The sequence below is a fragment of the Rhizophagus irregularis genome, chromosome 1 (genome assembly GCF_026210795.1).
Source record: "Rhizophagus irregularis chromosome 1, complete sequence".
Lineage (NCBI taxonomy): Eukaryota > Fungi > Glomeromycota > Glomeromycetes > Glomerales > Glomeraceae > Rhizophagus > Rhizophagus irregularis.
In genome coordinates this window covers 892,972-915,882 of record NC_089429.1, presented here as the reverse complement: position 1 = coordinate 915,882, position 22,911 = coordinate 892,972, and the positions used below count along the sequence as shown (strand labels likewise).

The 22,911-nt window shown below is 27.4% G+C and overlaps 5 protein-coding genes across 5 annotated transcripts; 3 read left to right on the top strand and 2 right to left on the bottom strand.

Annotated features, from left to right (window-relative positions):
- Positions 1 to 3,321: 3,321 nt before the first annotated feature.
- Positions 3,322 to 4,539, top strand: OCT59_000159 (uncharacterized protein; the record flags this gene model as incomplete). The annotated part of the gene is made up of 1 exon (XM_025317230.2): positions 3,322 to 4,539. One exon carries the CDS (start codon positions 3,322 to 3,324, stop codon positions 4,537 to 4,539), a length of 1,218 nt encoding a protein of 405 aa, XP_025178672.1.
- A 2,211-nt stretch (positions 4,540 to 6,750) lies between these two features.
- OCT59_000158 (uncharacterized protein) lies at positions 6,751 to 7,791 on the bottom strand (the record flags this gene model as incomplete). The annotated part of the gene is made up of 8 exons (XM_066138633.1): positions 6,751 to 6,761; positions 6,839 to 6,901; positions 6,973 to 7,038; positions 7,148 to 7,183; positions 7,258 to 7,320; positions 7,484 to 7,534; positions 7,608 to 7,619; positions 7,695 to 7,791. 8 exons carry the CDS (start codon positions 7,789 to 7,791, stop codon positions 6,751 to 6,753), a joined length of 399 nt encoding a protein of 132 aa, XP_065988112.1.
- A 4,821-nt stretch (positions 7,792 to 12,612) lies between these two features.
- OCT59_000157 (uncharacterized protein) lies at positions 12,613 to 12,919 on the bottom strand (the record flags this gene model as incomplete). Its single annotated transcript, XM_066138632.1, has 2 exons — positions 12,613 to 12,629; positions 12,703 to 12,919. 2 exons carry the CDS (start codon positions 12,917 to 12,919, stop codon positions 12,613 to 12,615), a joined length of 234 nt encoding a protein of 77 aa, XP_065988111.1.
- Positions 12,920 to 15,012: 2,093 nt separating this feature from the next.
- Positions 15,013 to 15,849, top strand: OCT59_000156 (uncharacterized protein; the record flags this gene model as incomplete). The annotated part of the gene is made up of 3 exons (XM_066138631.1): positions 15,013 to 15,057; positions 15,435 to 15,590; positions 15,646 to 15,849. 3 exons carry the CDS (start codon positions 15,013 to 15,015, stop codon positions 15,847 to 15,849), a joined length of 405 nt encoding a protein of 134 aa, XP_065988110.1.
- A 4,114-nt stretch (positions 15,850 to 19,963) lies between these two features.
- On the top strand, positions 19,964 to 22,859 carry OCT59_000155 (uncharacterized protein). Its single transcript, XM_066138630.1, has 13 exons — positions 19,964 to 20,089; positions 20,153 to 20,204; positions 20,327 to 20,370; positions 20,440 to 20,473; positions 20,559 to 20,858; positions 20,942 to 21,019; positions 21,106 to 21,320; positions 21,392 to 21,439; positions 21,516 to 21,563; positions 21,629 to 21,742; positions 21,836 to 22,060; positions 22,132 to 22,486; positions 22,558 to 22,859. Exons 1-13 carry the CDS (start codon positions 20,001 to 20,003, stop codon positions 22,720 to 22,722), a joined length of 1,767 nt encoding a protein of 588 aa, XP_065988109.1. The 5' UTR covers positions 19,964 to 20,000; the 3' UTR covers positions 22,723 to 22,859.
- Positions 22,860 to 22,911: the final 52 nt, after the last annotated feature.

The following is a 22,911-nucleotide window of genomic DNA, read 5'->3' as shown; positions in this document are numbered from 1 at the left end:
TGTATTTAGTTACGGTATAGTTTTGTTATTTTAGTGCGCTGTTATGTATTTTTTTATCAGGTACACTTAAAAATTTTACGGTGCAATTATTTGCAGGCCATAATGCCTTATTCTTTAAAAAAAATTGATTATTTCAGTCAATTATGTTGACAGGATTTAATTTATTTTATTTTGTCAAATCATCTGGCCAAAACAATTTTAGATTTACAGCAGGTATGTTACGAAACTATCTACATAAGATCATACCCGCCAGAATTTAAACTAAAATAAATTTAATATTACTGAGTAGTAAAATCACGTTAATAAAATCACGCTATTCATATTATTCATCACGCTGCACCACATTCTACACTTTTTGTTATTTTTATTATACTGTATATTCTGGGGACGGTGTGTGAATCACACACCCATAAAAAATTTTTTGGATAAAACTCCGATAAATGATCATTTTTCTAGTTTTTATTCCGACATACAGTATGACCAACTTTCTATAATGCCGATAATTTGTCATATAATTAATTTCTTAATGCCAGTAAAATGTTATAATTCTGGCCAATTTTCATGATTACGCTGGAAAAGTTTGTGAAAGATCAAAATCACATCGTACCATGATTTACTACGAAATCCCGACGATCAGAATCCCAAAACCTGACGTTTCACAAAAATTCAAAGTCACGAGTCACGACATTTCCCGACCTCATGAATACAAAAATTTTAAAAAAATTAATTATTAAATTTTAATCAGCATATTAATAATAAAAAAATTATATCATTATATAAAAAATTACATTTTTTATTTATTATAAAGCAAAAAAAACCGAAATTTATTATTATTTTTTTTTAATTAATTAACTAATGACACTTAATAATAATTTATTAAAATTTGTAAAAGTATTATTAATATAAAAATTTAAATTTTTACAAATAAAAAAACGTTAATTCTTGCGAAACATACAAATTTATTACATACCTGATACCAATAAAAATATTAATTGTTATAACATCTATATAACTAAAAAAAATTGTCTGACGTTTGGATTAGTCTCCGCATAAATAATTTGAATTGTAACTTGGCCATATAATTAAATACCTGTGACAATCGTGACATGCTTCCGCCTAATCTATTTATGGTTAAAAACTATTCGATCCTTATGGCATTTCCAATCATCTAATCCAATTTCAGTTTGTCCATTTTTTTTCCTTTTCTTCTTTCGATTTAGTTTTCCGAAAAATTTGTTTTTTCTCATTCTTTTCCCATTTAGGTTTGATTTTTTTTTCCCAAACTGAAAAATTATTCTTCTATTGTTTTCTTTTAACCGATTTTTTTATTTTTTTTCGGTCTTTTTGGACAAAATTATTGTCCTTTTTTTTCAAGAATTTTTTTCAGTAAATTTTTTTTTTAAACCAATTTCTTTCTTTATCCTTTTTCTTTTCCCCAAAATTTTTTTTTCTTTATCCTTTTCGGTTTTTTTTTCATCCCGATTTTTCTCTTTGTTCTTCCCCACAAATTTTTTTTTTCATTTCATTTTTTCAAATTTTTTTGATTTCTCCGGTTGACTTTTTTTCCAATCTGATAATTTTTTCCCTTTTCCTTTTTTGGTTTGGCTTTTCTTCTTTCGAACCAAATTTTTTTTCCCAAATACATTCGTTCACCATTTAGGTTTGGATCAATGATCAGATCGATGTTGTGGCGCCACGGCAATTGCCTTTTTCCCGATTCTTATTATTAATAATAATAATATTTTTTTGTATTAAGCTCAATAATAGACTAACATAAATTATATAATTACTTATTTATTACTTTTTTGTAACAATAGATCGTTATAATTAATTTTCTGGGAATTTTTTTTTTCATATTAATTAGTGAGATATATTTTTAAAAAAAAAATTTTTTTGTAACAATGTAACAATAAACTACTTATACAAAATTGTTTTTGTTATGAATTCATAAATTTCACAGTACTGCAACATTTAATAATAATATTTCATATACTGTATAACACTTGCACATAATTCATTATTATTTGCATAATCATATAAATTGTGTAATTATTTACATTTATTTCCTACTAATACCATCATAATAATAGTTAAAAACTAGACCTATCCATACTACAATATGTGTGTTATTATTACTCTCTTACTTGATGGGCAAGTATCAATAGTATCATCCCCGGCGCAACGCGCCTAGTTACATCTAAAAGAAAAATAATAATGTAAAATTTTTTTTTTAAAAAAAAAAGATAATAAGTTTTGGGATAATGAGTGTGAGATTTTGAATTTTTTGGGATTATGATTCGTAATTTTGAATGGGACGCGAGAGTCGCGAGACGGGATTATAATTTATCCACTCCTTAGTAAATATAAGATTATATCACGTGATTTGTATAAAGTGGTTGACGCCTTACAGATAAATAAAAATAATAATTAATAATGCGAAAAACTCTTTCCCCTTTTCCTTCATTTCGGTAATTTTCCGCAGTAATTTTGTGCAAGTTTCTTTTTTTTAGTTTCTATTTGAAACAACTAAAGGGAAGAGGCCCTACAGGGCACCTCGGGCATAAGACGAGGTTTTACTGTTCTCATTATACCCATATTTAAGGGTTGGTTATGTCTTATTTTCCAAGAGCCGACGATTTTGCTCTTGCACCCGGATACGACTATACACCTGCTGGTCCTAATGATTTCATTTTCAACCATGATACTTTACAAACAGTACCTCCTATTGATAACATTTTATCGGATACACCTTCATTTCATAACGACTTTGATGATATTAGGCCTTTCTCTTCGCCTAACAAAACTTATATTTTTTCTACAAAATACGAAAAGTTCCACGTGACTCCACACCATAGAGCCGGTTATAACAAGATTTACAATTTTAGGCGCTCAAAAAGTTTCTTTTTTGAGCTGGTTGATCATTTACCAGACACCAATCAACTTCAATTGAAGATTTACACAAATGATTATCATATGTCCTCTAACCCGATTAATCATGAATCCACGAGCCGACTCCCTAATTTCAAATTTCAAATATCGAAACAGCTCACGCACTTTTTTTCAACACAAAAAGTTATTCCTCGAAAATTGCAAGACAAATTTTTTACACTTATTCGTAAAAAACTATTGGAGCGTTTGGATTTTATAAGATCATGTGCCCAAAAAAAAGACAAAAATAATCATATGACTAAAACTTTTTTTAATTTTTCGTATAAAAAATATAGATTTTATTTTGGAATTTACCTCCCATGCAATCACACTCACACAGTAGGTTTACTTCCCAATACTACTGCGACTTGCTCTATCCCGGTCCCTTTTACAATGTCACATGATCGTCATGCCTGTATCATCCACCATAAGAATCTAGTTCTATACTATATTTCGAAGGATAACAAAATTCCTGACTTTAGTCGTTGCAAAACATTCAAAGATTTCCACGCATCTCGCCTCTACAACAGATGGACTAAAAAGAAATTTCATCAGAATTTTTCGACCCGATTGGGAATCTCTTTCACCACATCATACCACGCATATAATACTAACGTCGTTGCTACAAAAGGACTTGATTTTATTTATGGCAAAACTTATGGGAATTTTCAATTCACTCCCAGTTCTTGTCCAAAGGTAAAGAAAAGACAAGAAGCACGTTTTAATGGTCTGATTAGACACACTTTTCATAACGCCAAGTTGGATGACAATGCGCTACCGGATGATAAACTCCACGTTGCACGACATCACAAATTATTATTCCAAGAAAATCAAAGTTTTATCACTCCCATTAAACATCTTCGATACAAGAAAAGATTTGTCATACCGACAAAAGGTTATTATACCTTTCCAATCCCTTTTCATAAACCAAGGACAGTATCTGTACCTGCTATAGTGGAACCGATTTGCAACGATAGCTCTGTCGCACCTACACCGACGGCTAATTCTATATCCCCAGTCAATACAAACATTTGGGAGAATGTACCTGAACATTACATTCCTTTAATTCCTCCATATGATATTTACGAAGGAGGCCGATTTAATCAACCTTCTCGTGGTAAAATCTGGAAAAAGAATTTACAACCGCTTGCAGTCGGCAGTGATGGCTGGTTAGCCTTCATGAAAGTAATTTATGATGAACACGTATCAAGGACCAAATATCTACAAGGAAAAATCGACGCTGGAATACAATGGGAAACCACCCCTGATCAAGGCGAATATCGGAGTAATCTTTGCAGTCTTGTAATGCAAGTCACAAACCACAAACATGAATATGAAATGAAATTATTAGAGATTTCATCGTCAGTACCTCCTGAATTACCAATTGTAACTGGACCGATTAATAACAGCGAACGCAAAAAACGCGAAAAATGTCACTTACAAAAACTAAAAGAATTTGATCGGAAAAAACAGGAAGATACTGAAATCTTAGCAGACTTACGTTCTCGGGTTAGCAATGAGGAAGATATCTTTTACATGGAATACTATAAGAAAGATTATAGTCTGGCATATCAGCCTTGTGCTATCATGGACGATCGACCGCTTAAATGAAAGGCCAGAGATAATGGCAATTTAGATACTCACTATGGCTATCATATAGATAAAAAAGTTTGTATATTATCCGCTTCAAAGGATTTAGAAAACAGTTCCTCTACTCGTACTACTTAAGTACTCGTTAGTCATTTTAACATAACCACTTATACATATATTAGTTTCTTTTTGTACATGCTTTTTAGCATTTTAGTCCTTTTTTTTACGTTAGATTTTTCACAACTTAAAATAGTGTAAACCATTCCACCTCTTACAGTATTTACAGGTGGCAACCCTTGTGGTTGAAAGAAAAATACGGATTAATGCTCGTCAATTAATTGAATTTTGCTATTTATAATGTGTAGATTGCCACAACTTCTTAATATTTAGTCAGTGTCCTTTATCATTTTCTTTCTTTCGGTTCATTGGTTTCTTTCTGGTAGGGGAGGGGATCATTCTGGCTCATTGGATTTAAAGAAGTTCGGGTCCATCTTCGGGGGGATGATAGCTAGAAGTAGGATAGCACAGTTACGTTTATGTCCTGTTAATAGTCTGTCCGTCTTCACATAAAATAAATAAATAATAATTAATAATGCGATTATCTGCTATTCTTTCCTAGTTCAGTCAGCCCCTTATTGTTAAACAATTGTATTGCGCAAGATTACAAAGATACTATAGGAAAATACTTGATGTGCCACCAATATGAGTAGTACGAAAAGTCTATTTTTATTGATCATGAACATATGATTTTTTCTATGATTCAATTATTAGTCATTTTGACAACTCTAACGTCATTTTGACACTTTTTTTTTTCATTCTTCCAATATTTTATAGAAAAGCAAGTTTTGTGATTGTAAAAAACAGTCGGAAGAAACGGAAAGATATTATCTCATTATTAGTCACTATGTATTTGAAAAAAGTATTTATATACCCTCAATACCACCTCTTTTTTATTCGTCGGGTCTATCTTCTCTCTGTCTAGGACTTCTCTTCATTAGGTTTTCTTTCAGGCCTTTTTCTTTACGTCCTCCTTTGGGTATGTAGGTTGGGAGTGTGGGTGGGGTGTGGGAGTGTGGGCGGGTTGGGAGTGTGGGAGTGTGGGAGTGTGGGTTTGGGAGTGTGGTGTTTTATTTTTTTTTCGTCATCTTTTTTTTTTAGGTCTATCCTCTCTCTGTCTGGGAGTGCGGGTTGGGAGTGTTGGTAGTGGAGTGTGGGAGTGCGGGTTGGGAGTGTTGGGAGTGTTGGGAGTGTTGGGAGTGTGGGAGTGTTGGGAGTGTGGGAGTGTGGGTTTGGGAGTGTGGTGTTTCATTTTATTTTTTTTCGTCATCTTTTTTTTTAGGTCTATCTTCTCTATATTTAGGTCTTCTCTTCATTAGGTCTTCTTTTAGGCCTTTTTCTTTACGTCCTCCTTTAGGTATGTTGGTTGGGAGTGTGGGTAATGTTTCATCTTATATTTTTTTCATCTTTTTTTTAGGTTTATCTTCTCTGTCTAGGTCTTCTCTTTATTGGGTTTTCTTTTAGGGTTCAAAATTTATTACTACTTTATGGAAAAATATATTCATCATAAATTCCCTTTGCTGGCAGTCTGAAACTTTGTAAGGTTGAAGAATATTTCTTTCACCCGATATCTCTTTTCTTTAGGTCTCCTTTTGTTTTGACTAAATAATCTTGAAATGGAGGAATAATAAACTAAGAATATGTTCTCTGATGTGGACTAGCAATCTATTTTTATAACTTCAGACGCAACAATATCTTCGTCTTCGGAAATGATTGAGAATTGTTCAAATAATACTTCGATATATACTAATGAAGTTGATGGATTTATAAGATTATAATTAAAAGGGCTTCTTTATTTACATGTTTTAGATGTTTGAATTATAATGCACAAACAGAAAGTGAATTATATAAAAGATGCGAAAATGTTTTAGAAATGAATGAGTAATTTACTGTATATTATTTGTAATTAAAATACTTATTAAATAAATAGCATATTAATACTTAAATTAATATATTTTACAAATCATACGACGTTCACATAATATTTGTAGTATATAATATATAATAAATTTGTAAGTATTTTTATTTAATAAATGAATAAGTTAATACATATACAAAAAAAAAAAGAATTATTTAAATTACAAACTAAGAAATTACCTAAAACTATAATCTTTAGTGTTTAAATAATTCAATAATTGACTGATATTCCTATCAATAAAATTTATAAGAAATAGTTTAAAATCCATCTATAAAAAAAAAAAATTAATTAATAAATAAAAAAATTTTATTATTTTATATTAAAGAATAGAAAGAATAGACGAACCATCAGGAATTTCAAATTCATATTGTTCCTCTGAATGAAGTTTTGGATTATTTTGTACTTCATCTATAAAAATAAGATAAATTAGAGTAATAGAATTAATTAACTATTATATACATAAATAATTATATTCCTACCATTAATATCAATATTTGATTGTTGTTGCATTATTTCTCTCTCATCATAGTCATTTTGAACATCTACTATTATTAAATAAATCAAATTTAACAATTATTTATCTTTTCTTCAACTTAATAGTGTTATTGTACAAAAAAAATTAGAATGGAAAAATTAATAAATATTTTTACTTACCATTCTCCATTTTCAATTTTTTAAATAATCTGGATCCTTTATCATTATATAAAATTAAAATACAAATTAGTATTTATTTATTATAAAAGTTTAATATAAAAATAAATTACCTTCGTTACGATTCTTAAAATTAATTGACGTATACTGATTACTTATTGTACTAAAAATACTAGCTATAATAAAAATAAATCATTTGTTATTTTATTATGTTCATTATATTTATTTGTTTATTTACCATTTTTTTGAGTGATTTGTTGTTTAAAGTTGGAAAATCTTTGGCGATATCTTCATCATTAAGAGTTAAAATCCAATGTTATTTTAAAAATATATACTTACAATTATCAGAAATACTACTAAAATCATATTTTTTACTACTAGTATAAAATGCTATTTAAAAAAAAGATTATTTCAATTTATTATTAATTAAAACTTTATACTAAAGAATTATACTTTACGTTACCTTCTTGTTCTTCTATTATAAATTAATTAAAATAAATATTATATTAAATAAAAGAATAAATAGTCAATAATAATTAAATAGCCATACCTTTCGTTGCATTTTTTGGTTCTGGCAAATTTTCAAATTTATGAATTTTACTTGTAAATAGTTTACTACTAATATTATTATTTGTTACATTATCCATTTTTACTTTTAGTTGAGGTAATTCATTTGGTTTATTTTGATAATATGACATAATTTCATTCATCTTAAATCTAAGTGTATTAATATCAGGTCTTTTTAATGGATCAGCATCCCAACATTGTTCCATTAAACTTTTATATTCTGAAGGAATTTCTGATATAATTTTTGGTCTCATACCATTAATAATATTAATTGCAAGATTACAATCATGTTCATAATTTATAAATGGTAGCTGTCCAGATGAAATTTCCCACATAAGCATTGCAATACTATAAACATCAGATTTAAAAGTATATTCTTTTCCATTAATAACTTCAGGAGCAATATAAGGAAGATTTCCATATATGCATGTTGATGATTTATTTGCAGGACCACAAAATCCAAGATCACTAATATGCCAAGAATTATTTAACTGTGAATATAATACATTTCCAGAATGCAAATCTCTATGAATTGAATTCTCTTCATGAATCCAATAAAATGCATTAATTATTAAAAAAGTAATTCTAATTTTTTCTTTCCATATAAATTGATCATGATTTTGTTGTAAATATTCTCTTAAATTTACATCACATTTCCTCATAACAAGCATATAATTTCCATTTGATGGATCTTGTGTTAAACCAAAACATTGAACAATCTCAGCATATTTGTTACTTATTGTTAAATGTGATTTAGCCTATATATAAAAGATGATTTTGAATTTTAGTTTCTTATAAATAAAGAAAATATCTTAAATTTTTTTAGATTACAAACCTCTTCAAACCAACTTTGACTTGCACTTTCAACATTTTCTAATTGTTTAAGTATTACTTCATGAGATCCATATCTTATTAATTTTCGTTCATTAGAATCCCATTCTTTATATCTTCCATCAATCCAATCTGCTGTATAAATTTTAGAGAAACCACCTCTTGTTAGATATTCAATATTTTGTAAATTATTATATGGGATCCATTCAATTATTTTATTTGGTATAAGTGTTTCCATTTGACAATTTTTTATTAAATTATCAATATCATTATTTCCAGAAGTCCAATTTGAAAAATTAACTTTTAAATAACTTTGAACACAATATTCACAATATAGTGTAGCTAAACATTTTTGATTACAATTTTCACAAATTCTTCTTGTTCCTGAATTCAAACGAATTTTATCTCGATCATAATTTTTATTATTTAATCTTATTGCTTCAGTTTTTTCTTCTTCTGTAAGAGAATTATCAGCAAGAATTGTTTGTTGCATAAATTCATAATGTTTATGAAAACCTTTGTGAATATTATAATCAATTAATGTAAATGCTCTCATAAGTGCAGCTTGAACTATTTCTATTCGAATAGTGGACATAATTATTATAAAGTGTGTTTAACAATTTGTTAGAAATCGAAAAAAATGGTGTAACCGTTAAACCCGCTGATTGACCTTTTATTATGTGACAGTTGTGATACCACATTAACTATTACACATATAATGAAATGCTACAAATAAAAAATATCCTTTTTAGGTAAACAGGCAAACTCCATTATTAATTTAGTAATTGTATAATATAAGCCTCGTACAAAATAAAATATTGTTTCGGAACTAAGATCATCATCTGACAGACCGGATTTTTATTTTCGTACAATTTATAGAAATTATGAAGGAATTAATAGCTGTTATAGCCTAATATGGATAATGCAAAAAAAAAATAAAAAAAATTTGAGTATTTAATATTTGAGAAATTAATGTAAAATTTTACTTAACTGTGAAACATGTTTTAAAATAAAAGAATTAAAAATTCTTTCTTTTTTTTTTTATCAAACCTTCATACAATATATAACATAATAAACTACAATATTTTGAAATTATTTATTGAAGTTGTTATTGAATAAAAGTCTCATGAAATATTATTGTAATAATCAAATTTTATTTAAAAGTTAACATTACGATTTTTTTATTCGTTTTTTATCAATAACAGATAAATAATTTTCAATGAAAAAATAGCTGTTATAACGATTTTACTTATAAAATACAGGAATTTCTTATATAGATTTATAATGAATTAATATAGTACATTTGATTTTACCAACCATTGAAATTTATTGATGATGACATTATTACGTTGAAAATAATTTTACAGATTTATATGTAATAATTTTTTATAAAATAAAGCATTTTACAATGAATATTAAATATCATCACAAAAAAAATAAGGAAATTTTCGTTGACGGAACTAATTTATTAGTACAATTCAAATTCTGAATGTTTCTAAATACATTAAAAATTTAAAACCACTTAATTAGTGAAAACTCCCTTGGTTATTTAAAGTGCTGAAATTATCATGCACAGTAAATATAATTATATATTATAAAGCGTCGACATTGATAAAAAAATATTATTTGGGTACTCTCACACCTTCTGAGCATCATCTCTTATTCAATTTAAGTTTGAAATTAAATCATTAAATGATAAGCACATTTGCGTCAATAAAGTCATAAGCTATGGGAAGTAAAAAAACAAATTATAATAATTTGAATAAGCTGTAAATACAACTATCAGTCAGACTAATTACATGTTAAGTCATTAGGTTTAAATTTTGATGAAAAAATATTTATTCAAATAAATATCACATTACAATTCCCGGGTAAAAATCAAGTGATTCACATGTTAAAAGTAAAATTTCTTACATTTAATAAGCTTAATTTTACAAGTACTAAATTTTAATAAATTAAACTTTGTGATGACAAATCACATTACATTTTTTATATAAATAATTTGTAATACTCAAGAATTAACAACCAAAATTGTAATTTCGACAAAAAATATTTTGTTTTCGTATCAAATATCATAAAATGAAAACATGGGTAAATTACTTTAAAAAAAATTAACTTAAAAAATTAACTTAAATGTTTTATTTACATCATTCATTGAGGTTTATTAAAATAGAAACGGATGTCTTTTTTCGTCACTTAAAAATCTTTTAGGATTATGTATTTATGTAAAGACAGAAGGAATATTACGTTATAAAGCGTTAAAGTTAATATCGGAAATATTTGATGAAATGCTTTATTTGAAATTCTTTTTTTGACCTTTATTTTTTATATAATGGGAATTATATTAAATTATACGTACTGGCCAATTTAAGATAAATATTTAATATAATATAATACAGTAGTAGCTTATTTTACCGCTTTTAGTTATAACTATAACACTATTATATTCTCAAATTTTATAGTGGAATGCGCAATAAAAAAGAAGAAATCTTACTTTTTGTTTATTTATCTAAAATGGCTTCAATTACTATTAAATCTAGTACAGGAGTTAGCAGACATTTCAAGGCGATTGTTAGTTGATATTTATGTTTCATAAATAACCACATATTATCATATATGTTACAGGAACTAGTCTGTTCTTCAACTCTTGTTAGTACTCTAGAGATTTTCATTATATTTACATTCAATTGTATTGTAATACGTCTTATATTTTTAAGATACAACATTCAGTACAAGTTTATTAAATTGTGTAACAAGTTACTTATTAAAATTGTAAATAATATTATATACAGAAATATATAAATCAGAATATTTTTGAACTATAATATTATGTAATTTAAATTCATTTACTTCATGTTCTAAAAAAAACAATTCTTCATCCGTATCAATATCAGGAAAAAATTCCGAAAAAGCCAAATATTTAACCCTTTCCCTTCTCATAATATATTTTTTTATATAAAATAAAATACTTACACTTTCATTTTGCATCATATTACTAATTAATAATTTCTTAATAAAAGTATTTTGAGAATTTTTTAAAAATATTTCAAAATCATTTGAATTAAATGAAAGTGATAATCGTAAATATTCTAATTTAAAAGGAAGAACTTGACCCAAGTTTTGTAATACAATTGAACCTAATTCGTCATAATAATTATCAATAGTAAGATAATTAATGGTTTGTTTAGTATTTTCAATTAATTGATAAATATTATTATCATCAGGCATAGTTGAAGTAAAGCGTCTAATTTTTGTACAATATTTCATAATTAATTTAAGAAATTGTTGTCTTGATTCTTCATATTCTTCACGCATAGATCCAAATTCAAAATTTTCTAAATAATCTCCACATTTTTGTAATAACAAATGTAATGATTCAATGTATAATATTTCCTTCATAAATAAAGATCTCAATTTAAAAGGTTTAATAACCTTAATGATTTGTTGAACAAAATCGGAATTCAAAGAATCACAATAAAGGATATGAATAGAATCTAAAACATTCAGATGATCGAATACTTTTTTTAAAATAGTAATTATATTTTTAAAATCAATATTATCAAATATAATCGTATTTAAAGTATTTGAACAATTAGAATTTTTTAATGATAAAAATGGGTGATATAAAATAGCATTACTAGATCCAAATGAAATTATTTTGAGATTATGTTGTGACATAATTATCTGTGATAAATATTTTTCAATTAATGAAAAATCATTAATATTAGATAAAGCAAAATAAAAATAAAAATGAAGTGATGTGATTAAATTGCAATTAGAACATAAAAATTTTAAAAAAGGAACGATGTTTTGAAATGAAATATTATAGGTATGAAATTTTAAATTTCTAATATTATATATAAAATTTGGATTTTGTAAAATTAATTCCATAGTATCATTAAAATTTACAATATTCATAAACATCACAATTTCAAAAGAATTTAAAATTCCTTCATTTTCAAGGAACACTTCAAATAATGATCTATAAACTAATTTTTCTAGTTTTTCATTATTCTTAATCACCAAAGTACCAACCCACTCTTTAATAGAAAAATAAATGCTACTTATATTTAAATGTTTGATAAAACTGGGATAGTTGAATAATGTATTTGAACTTAATAAATCATTATTGATTCCATATTCATTAAATTTTGCTTTACCTTCATCATTTAAATGGCGTAAGTAAACTTCAATATAATGACAATTTCGAGTAGGAATTGAAAAAGGACTTTCCCATAATAATGGAATCGCTAAACGACACCAAAATCTATTAACTAAAATACACGAATGTAATGTTGAAAAATCTTTTCTAAAATGTTGTATAATTTCATTTGTTAATTCTGGTAAATCTCCTGAAAATATTTTTGAACATGTCATGTTGGTTGAAGAAAAAAAAGAGTTTGCTTTCATTTCACAATGGATGCAAATTTATCAATTTTCGAGTACAATTTATTAAATATTCCATAAAAAGGCAACAATATGACCTGCAATAAAAAAATTTGTAAATCGTTCCTTTTTTTAGTTAATTTAAGTAAATTCCGGATGCCCCCCCCCTTAGTAATCGTGTCCTAAAATCACGTCACTGTGACAAAAATCTATTTAGGCAATTCGGATGCAAATCCGGATCGTTAATCCGGATACATTCATTAAATTAGGTTTTATCCGGGTTAATCCTATCCGAATTTTTAAACGATCATATGAATCTTTAAAATTTATTGGTTAAAAGTTTATTTTTCGATACATACCATAATAATTATATTTGATTTAGCACCATGCATAATTTTTATTTCATGTTTCTATTTATTCTTACAATTCTCAAAAGAAAACTTCAATGATAATCGATAAATTATAAATGATATCATTTGTCTCAATAAAGAAGAAAATAAAAAGTATACAGTCAGACTTAAATATAACGATATTCGACTATTAAAACCTCGATATAACGATAAAATTTTACTTTCTCACTATATGAGAGAGCGTATAAATATTGATGTGACGATATTTTATATGGATACATATCGTTATATCGGAGTTTGAATGTAACTATAAACTATGTACGACCGTCAATCGTGTAGTCGTTACTCGTTAGTCAACTTCATGAAATTAAAATTTGATAAATCGAAGCTTCGGAAAAGAAACTTTATTTCATCCGGATGATCCTCCGGATATCATTAACCGGATTAACTTTCACTTTACAATTTTTGTTTAAATTCCAAGAAAAGCTGTTGTACAACCATTTTTTATCGTATATATGGAGCATAAGCCGCGTGAAAATCTAATATGGCGTTACTATAGTTTCTCTTTTTGGTCTAAATATTAAATATAATCAAACGCTGTGTGACTGTTTCATAGTTTGTCACGTTTTTATTTCATGCATAATTTCATAAATCATACTTTTTTTAGAAGAGTGCCTCACTTTAAGTTTATTTTACGTATTTTTTTTTTATCGGATTATTAATGAAGGAAAAGGTTTTTATCACTTTTTTTCTTTCCTAAAGTAATCAAATTTCAATAAGCAACCACCGATACCGTCTTTACCGGTTTGCATGGCTGGCCTATTTAATAAAGTTCAACATGCCCCACGCGCTCTTAAAATTAAAAGGTGACGCAAATGGTATAAACTAATTATGGTTTAATATTTTGCATATAATAATATATTTCTTCCTGGTTAGAAAATAATATAGTCCTTCTTTACATTCCGGATTTCCAAAAATTTTGAATAAATAAAAAAATAAATAAACAAATAATTTTTCTTTTCTTTTTTTTGTTAAGATCGTTTTACCGAGAAGAAGGTTTTTTTTTGTTATCGCAAATTCTGTAGATACTGTATGTGGGAAATTTATTTCGAAAATCTAATGTAGAAAAAGGAAAATCTTGTAGTTAGAAATATTAGTAATAGAAACAAATTAGCTATAGATATTTTCCGTAAATGTGAGAATAATTTGATGCTGGGACTCGCATTAAATTACCTGGGATCCGCGTACTCCCTCCCTCTTTGATAGCATTATATATTTCTCTCGCTACTCTGATTAGTTATATATCTGAAAAGTCAATAAAATTTCGCACACTTCAGAAATTTTCATCGAAAACTTTTACCATTGGTATCAGGTTAGAATGTGTTATTAGATAATACATACGTTTCACATTTTGGACTTTGTGACATCAGAAAAAATTATTCCCCGATTGGCATGTTACTGGATTTGTGCAATAATCGGCTGAATAATCTTACCACACCACCCTCTGATGTCTAACCGTCACCGTTCACGTTGACTGCCTCGTTCGCGTTGTTTATATTTATCTCAACGACTTTTTTTTGAGTGGTCTGATCTCTATATGTCACCTGCATAATATGTCACCTGTGTTACCATAAGCATATAGCGGTGGATGATCCCAATCGGCTTCATATATACCGTTATTTCATTTTGTTTAAAGCGTAAAAGTTATACTCTACAAAAAAACGTGTATTAGTCATGTCAAGAGATCATGAATATTTTAAACGAAATCCTGAGACTTGGGTATTATTGATTTCTTAAACGAGTGTGGACACAAAGATAGATAGATACACAAAAAGTCTCAAAACCCATCGCAAGGAGAGAGGAGTATAAAAGCGCAATCGCTTCTCGACGGATTTATACTAGTAAGTAAAAGTTCTTTAAGTCGTGATGTGAGCGGGGGCCTGCTAGGTTGTCGGTCATTCAAGGCTGTTAGCTGAGCCACGAAACTGATGCTGGCGCATAGGTAACTTGTTAGGTTATCTGATGCCAAAGGCTGCTAGCTGATCCAGCATTGGATTCACTAAGGCACAGTTGGCCTGCTAGGTTGGCTGATGTCCTAGTGGGATAGGAAATATTAGTTAAGAATTATTATTAATTTCCAGAATTTCCACGCTAAGGTCTTAAACCAGATCGTACAAAAGCGAAAAGAAGCGCACGCAAAAACAAATTCACATCCACTAACCGAATCTAAATACGGGACTGTGGTAAATGGAGGAACCGTTAAAAATATAAGCAGTGGAGTGAAACTTATGACAAGAAGAGATCGGGACGAGGTAATTTTTTAATGAGAATTGACAGAACGTTGGCTGTTGGTTCTAATTTTTCAAGGTCACGTTCGAAAACACATCACCATCATCAAATTCGCAATATTCGGAGATTGCAAGGTCAAACAGAGGAACTCAGATTAAAACCACAAAAGGTTCCTCCGCAACTGTATTCTCTGATAGTAAATCACAATGCTTGGACAAATCGCCTATTGAGGAGGCTGACGAACAAATTTCCATTGCCGATGAAACAAACATGATGATTTAGAAGAATTAGAACAGCAAATAACATTCAGTTCATTAAATGAGGTTACAGTCAAACCTTTGTATAACGATATGTCGGGACATATATGGAATTTTTAGGAAATATCGTTATATCAAAGTTATACCGATATTATATGTCCTCACATATAGTGGGAAAATAAAATTTTATCGGTATATCAAGTTTTTAATAATATATCGGTATATCGAATATCGGTATATCGAGGTTAGAATATGGGTTTGAATAATATTTTTACGTTTAATGGAAAGTAGGAGAACATTCTGATCCGCCTCATTTTTAAGAAATTTAACGCCTAATTTTTTTATCACTTATTAATTTTCTCGATTTTTTATGATTATTAAAGATTATTAAGGGTTTATTTTTAATATAATTTATTTTTTTTTTCCATGAGGTGAAAGAAATGTTCAATCACAATCACGCATTATAATCACTTTCTTATTTGGTGCAGGATTTCAGCTTTAAGTTATCGTGATAGATAATTCGGTATCCGAAATTCCGAATGTTATATAGCAATATAGTGTGATGTTGTATTGATTACTTTTAGATTTTTAAATTTCGAATTGCAACGTGTCGGATTATTGAGAACAAAAATTTTATACTTTATATTAATTTTGACCGTTTAATTTCCATGAATGCGTTACATTTCTATGGAGTATCATTTATAAACATTTATTTTTTGCCAATATGACAGTTTTAACCCCGAATTTCTTGCTTTGATATAATTATCTATTATACGCTTTGTAATCTGTCGTGCACATTTTATCAACTTTATAAAAGTAACAATATATATGAAAAAAAATTCTTTTATAATTTTGCGATAAATTTATTCCCTTTTTATTTTTAAGTATTTATCTAGTAATTAAAGACATCTCCTAAGTTAACGAGAGATATATAGAGTGAGAAATAATTATACGATTGGTGATAGTTTTTTAGTAATACAATATGGATGCTATTAGTATGACCATACATAACCATTTAGGTTGTATTTCTCTGGACAACTCATAATAAAGACTGTACGGTGGATGTTCAATACCTGCGAGAAGTACCTTTCCTATAGTTATACCAATTGCTATATCTGTCTAGTATGTGATCGTACTTGCTGAAACTGAACCGTGATTGTTATACTTTATATTTGCCCAAGTCTCAATCACCGCAGAGTAATCCTGTTCTGATTTCGAAACTTTGGTCTTAAGCTCAGTAATCATATGCTGACTCTAGACGAGAGTTCAGTAATCTTAGCTTCGCGCCCGGAGATTTCTTCTATAATTTGTTTCAACTTCGCGTTCAGTCTCAAGCTCGGTAATGAGTTGCTTCAATAATTCAAGTTCTGATGAAATTATTGATAATATTTTTTTGAATATTATTCAAATTGTCAATAAATTTGTGGGACCGATGGTATGCAAGAAAAATTTTTATCAATACAGTAATAGAACGACGCACCACGCAAAAATAAATACAAATGACTTGTCACAGCCCGTGATACATAATTTTCTAATATACACGATTATTTTTTTGATTTTTTCTTCCGCGCGACGCTTTCTTAGATGCAAGTTATCTAATGGATAACTATCTTTTAACAAATCTACTATAACATTAAAATCCTCTTCACATGCATTCTCACGCAATTCGGTTGGATTATTGAGAGCGTCTTCAGTTAGTGAAATTCGATATTCAGTCTTACTCGCCGGTGTTTTGGAATTAATTTTTTAATGTTGCATTGTTATTATAAAACGCATTACAAAATTATAAACTTTTATAACAAAATGTAATATTTTAAACTTTATTTTAACCTATCTATTAAAATGATAAAAAATTTATCTATATAATAAATAATAAATATAGAAAACTAATTAAACTGATTCATCAAACTTATTTATTAATTCATCAACATCAAAATTTAAGTCTTCATGGACCATGGTTCATTATACTTACTTCATCTTCTTTTTCATCCTTATTATTATTATTTAATAAACTTATTGATAAATCAATAAAATTTGTAATTTCTAGTTCTTGATTATTTATTCCTTCTAAATCTACAATTTCTTCGATCACATTAATATTTCAAAATTAACTTCAAGGTCATTATCATCAAATAAGTCAATTCCATTATTTAATGATGATGCAAGTATTTGAAACTAAGCCAAATTATCAGTATTAAGCCAAATTTTATTAAACAAAAAAGCTTTTAATTGAAGTAAAAAATCATATTAGGATTAATTTAGAATTAGCTATAAATTAGAACTTTAATTAACATCAATATCTGCTATCAATTATAAATTGCAATAACTATAAATCAGAAAAATACTGATTTGTAATGATTAGTAACTGATATTATATTAATCAGAATTTTTATTTTTAGCTGATTTATTCTACTTTGATTAATTAAGAATTAAATATTTAACAGAAAGTGGCTTGGTACTTAATAAAAAAAGGCTTAAAATTTAATAAAAATGACTTAATATTTAACATAAAATGTTAGCATTTAACAAAAGAGGCTTAGTGTTTAACAAAAAAGGCTTCGTATTTAACAAAAAATGTTAGCATTTAACAAAAGTGGCTTAGTGTTTAACAAAAATGAAAGCTTAGGATTTAACAAAATGGCTTTGTATTTAACAAAAAAATGCTTAGTATTTAATTAAAATGGCTTGGCATTCAATAAAAAAGGACTTAGTTTTCTAATTTAAATTTAAATTATTAGCATATACACTATAAGATATGATATCTTTTGATTAATTACAGATTATACGATAATAATATTAATAATATGAATGCTTAATAGGATAATACTTTACAAAACAAAAAAATTATAAAGAATTAAAAAATAAATCTTTTAAGAGTATTATATTGAAAAAATTTTATGTTAAAAAAAAGGTTTTTGCTATTTATTCGCCGGAGTCACGTGATTTTTAATTTTTGGCAATTATAGGATAAATATTATCCTCCAGCTTCACATAAAATAAATAAATATTATTATATATTAAATGGGATTTGGGATGGGATGGGTTGGGACTCCCAAGTCCCATCCCATTTATTTGGGCGGCAAGTATAGACCCGGGTACTGTATGCAGTGGCAATCAGTAATTATCATATTATATATTTTGATTATACGGTACATAATGTTATTTCTTCCATGGCCTTTATGATCAATTATAAAATGGGCTCTTTTTAATTGCGAAAATTTAATTCAACAATATTATTACAATTAAGGAATTAGTTTAAATAATTTTTCTATAATTAAGGAACAATAAAAAAAATGTGGCAATTTAGTCAACCATTTTAATATTGAAAATGTACAGTACAAGTAATTAAAAAATCCGGTAAGTTAATCATAAAAATCAAGTTATGTGGCTGAATGTTTCATATGAAAATATTTCATGCAAGCTTACCAATTTAGGTGATATGAATATCATCTGACCCAGATCGTCATAGTCCTTAGTCTATACTCTTTTTTACACCTTCATGCTTTATACTTTGTAAGATTTGTAGGAAAATGTAAACCGTTATTAAGTCCGCACGAAGTAGTAGTTAAATTACAAAATCTGTTATCTAAGGAAAATAGGTTCAGTTTCTGAGATGAGCAGAATTAATTGGGAATTATCAGACGTCCGGACATGACGTCATCAAACGTAGTCCTTCGTTATACTTCTGACTAATGAACTTTGTATGAACGGCGAATTAACAATTAATAAAATACGAAACAATTTTTAAAACGGTCATAAAGGATTAAACTTTAAAAATGTTATACTAAGTTACTAAACAGATTTGTTTTTTGGATTTCTTTTCTTGTATTAAATGGCAATATTTTGTCATTGGTTTTTATTCTAGATTATTATTTATACTTTTGTTTTCATATCTACTAGTAATTTATTGTTATAAACTTTTGGGATAAATGGTCTACTTTTTGTTTTTGTTGTATTTGTTCTCGAAATTGGGGAGATTGACAAGGTGCATATATTATTATGTTATTGTTAGTATTGTTGGTTATTGTTGTTTATATAATCTAATCTAACCGAAAATATGTATCAATCCCTGTTTCACGTGATTTATAATTGGTACAAAAAAAAATATATAAATACATAAAATTCCGCCTTCTAACCTTAAAATATCAACTAATAAAAATATTTTATAAAAAAAAAATGGAAAATACGGAAGAAATTTCATACAGTATTATAACATTTTGGGCGTATAGTGAGGAAGAAATTAATTCAATAGAGGGGGAATGTCGGTAAGTTATATTTACTTTTTTTGTAACTATACCCTTTTATTTATTTATAAATTTTTTTGATAGAAAACTTGAGGATGCTCATGGTGTGAAAGTCGAATACATAAGGGAAAAGAAGGTTTGCATTTATGTAATTTATGTATTAGCATATTTATTACTTTCGGAATATACAATATTACATATACATGGCTTATATACTGTATATATAATAATATATATATATTTTTTTTAAACTGACAGTTATTCGATATAAAAGGCACCGACTATGATGAATTAAATAAAACGTAAGTTGTAATATATTTTTAATTTTAAATAAATAGTTAATATTAATTAATAATTATTTACTGTAATAGGCGTGATCATATATTCGAACTTCTCAAGTCAAAGGTATGTAAAAAAAATTATAATTACGTTTTATACTTTTAAATTTAGTCTTAACAATACATCCTTGGTATGTATTTTATATTCATAGTCTGAAAAGCAAAGCTATGCCGTGCCTCGTTATAAGAAAAAAGAACCCAAATTTGAAAAATCAGCTCCTGGTAAACCTCCACCTATGAAGGAAACTGTTCCTCTTATGATTGAAAAAAAGGAAGAAGAAATTCCTGTAGGTTTAGTAGGATTATACAGATTTAATCCTCAAATAAGAATACCTGCCGAGTTAGATGGTTTATTTGGAACGAATCAATGGAGACCATTTACCCATGTCGATTATTGGAGAGATATTTGTAAAAGTTGTAATGTTAATGGTGAAATCTCATATGATGACAGAGTAATTATATACTGTATTTATTAAGTGTGTATATTAATTTTTACGTTTCCATAACATTAATTTTATTTGAAATTTCTTTATAGAGGATAGAATTCATCCAAGGTAAACGTAAAGATGTTGAAAAGGCGAAACGTAAATTAAGACAAATAGAAAATAATTATGTATGAAAATTTTTAAGTTAACATTGTAATAATTGACTTAAAAATGTTGATCCATTATTTAACTTTTTATTTACCTTTAAAATCAGCTTCGAGAAACTTTTAACCATAAACGCGTTCCACTAGTACATTTTTCAAACGTACATGCACATTTCAAAGTCGGTTTCCGTCTCCCTAACAATCATCCATATTTTAAAGATGCAGCAATGGATTATTTTAATGATGTTTGTATACTTTCGCACCATATAAATGAACCTAATTCGAAAAGTTTGGAAAATTCTGAAAGGTTGGCTCTCGATAAAAAGTATGTTACATTTTATTTTATTAATTGTTGTTAAATTATTCATTATTACTTACTTTATATTATTATTAAAGGATTAAGGGTTATAATCTCGCTAGGATGAGCGATGTGCTGACAAAAGGGTATTTAATATCAATTTAATAATACATTATATTCTAATACCATTTGATATTAATCCATCATATTTTACATATTAAGACTAGAGTATGTGCGCGTACATCAAGGAGAAGTACGTTTTTATGGAAGGTAAATAAATTTTAAAGGATATTATTTCAAAAAATATGGTTAACCTCAATTAATTATTTAATTAGCTTGGGGAAATCGATGTTCAGTAAAACTGATGAAGTTAAAGGAAAACTTTGGAATTTTAATGATTTGGAAAGTATAATTTCAAAATATGATATCAAATCAAGATTTGATGAAGAGTGAGTTCTTCAATTTATTTTTTTATATATTTTTTTTTAAAAAAAAAAAAATTCGAAATTTATTAAATAAAACGTTTATAAAATATTTCGTAGTGTGACACACGATAACTCGACCTATAAGAGATTCGATAGTTTTTTTAGTCCGGATAAAAAAAAGGATTATACAGAGTATTTTGAAATAAAAGCGGATGCAAGAAATTCGCCAAATGATGAATTTAGTGAAGTTTACATGCGTGTTAATAGAGCCAACGCTTCTTTAGTTAAAGTTGGATCAGAATGGGAACCTCTTGTAAACATAGATTGGACAATGTTAAATTTGTAAGATTTAATTTTTTTTATCGTTTTTAAATAATGATTATCTTTTAAAATTTTTGAATTTTTTTATTCAGAAAATCTGATATTGCGATAAATTTAGCCACAAGACGTGCTATTCGTCATGATGTAGAACCATTTACTACATTTAGCAAAAGGATATCAGTTAACCCAAATGAAGTTTCAACGATCGCATATGAAAATGTTGATAAGAAGATCAAAAGTAAAAGAGGAACAGCATTTGACACACTCGTTAGATATCTTGAAGTCAAGTCTATTGATTTCAAAAAATCTACGACAAAGAAAGTTAGCGAAACTTTTACTTATCAATTAACTCGCGTTGAGAGACTAAAGGTTAGCGAAAAACCTAAAACTAATAAAGGATTAGGCGAGGCCACCGGAGATGATAGAGATGTTTATTATACCATCGAGGTGAGATATTTATTTATGATTATTAATTATTTATAAAATAATAATTATAATTAAAAAAATCGAAAATATAGGTATTTAGTGAAAAACACAATGAAGCCTTTGAACAAAATATAACTCTCGAAAGTGGCGATGTCGTTAATTGGACGGTTGATACTATACTTGGAAAAGAACCAACTTATAGTACTCTTTGTGAATTTGTAAGAACATTATTATCAGCTATACAGACAGAACTTTAGAACAATTTATAGTAATAATTGAAATAGACATTTTTTATTTAAATAGTATGATTCATAAATACGTATATATATATTTATTTATTATAAATTTACAAATAAATAACCATGAAGGTCAAATTTTAATATTTCTTTTCGAGTATAAAGTTGTAAGTTTATTTACAATATCAATCACTGCGCATTTTCAATTTT

Bases quoted from the DNA above. Each gene is read 5' to 3' on its own strand.
- OCT59_000155 (XM_066138630.1), top strand. From the start codon at position 20,001: ATGGAAAATACGGAAGAAATTTCATACAGTATTATAACATTTTGGGCG. The intron at 20,205-20,326 runs GTTTGCATTTAT...TTAAACTGACAG, and splicing joins AATACATAAGGGAAAAGAAG to TTATTCGATATAAAAGGCAC. The intron at 20,474-20,558 runs GTATGTAAAAAA...TTATATTCATAG, and splicing joins TCGAACTTCTCAAGTCAAAG to TCTGAAAAGCAAAGCTATGC.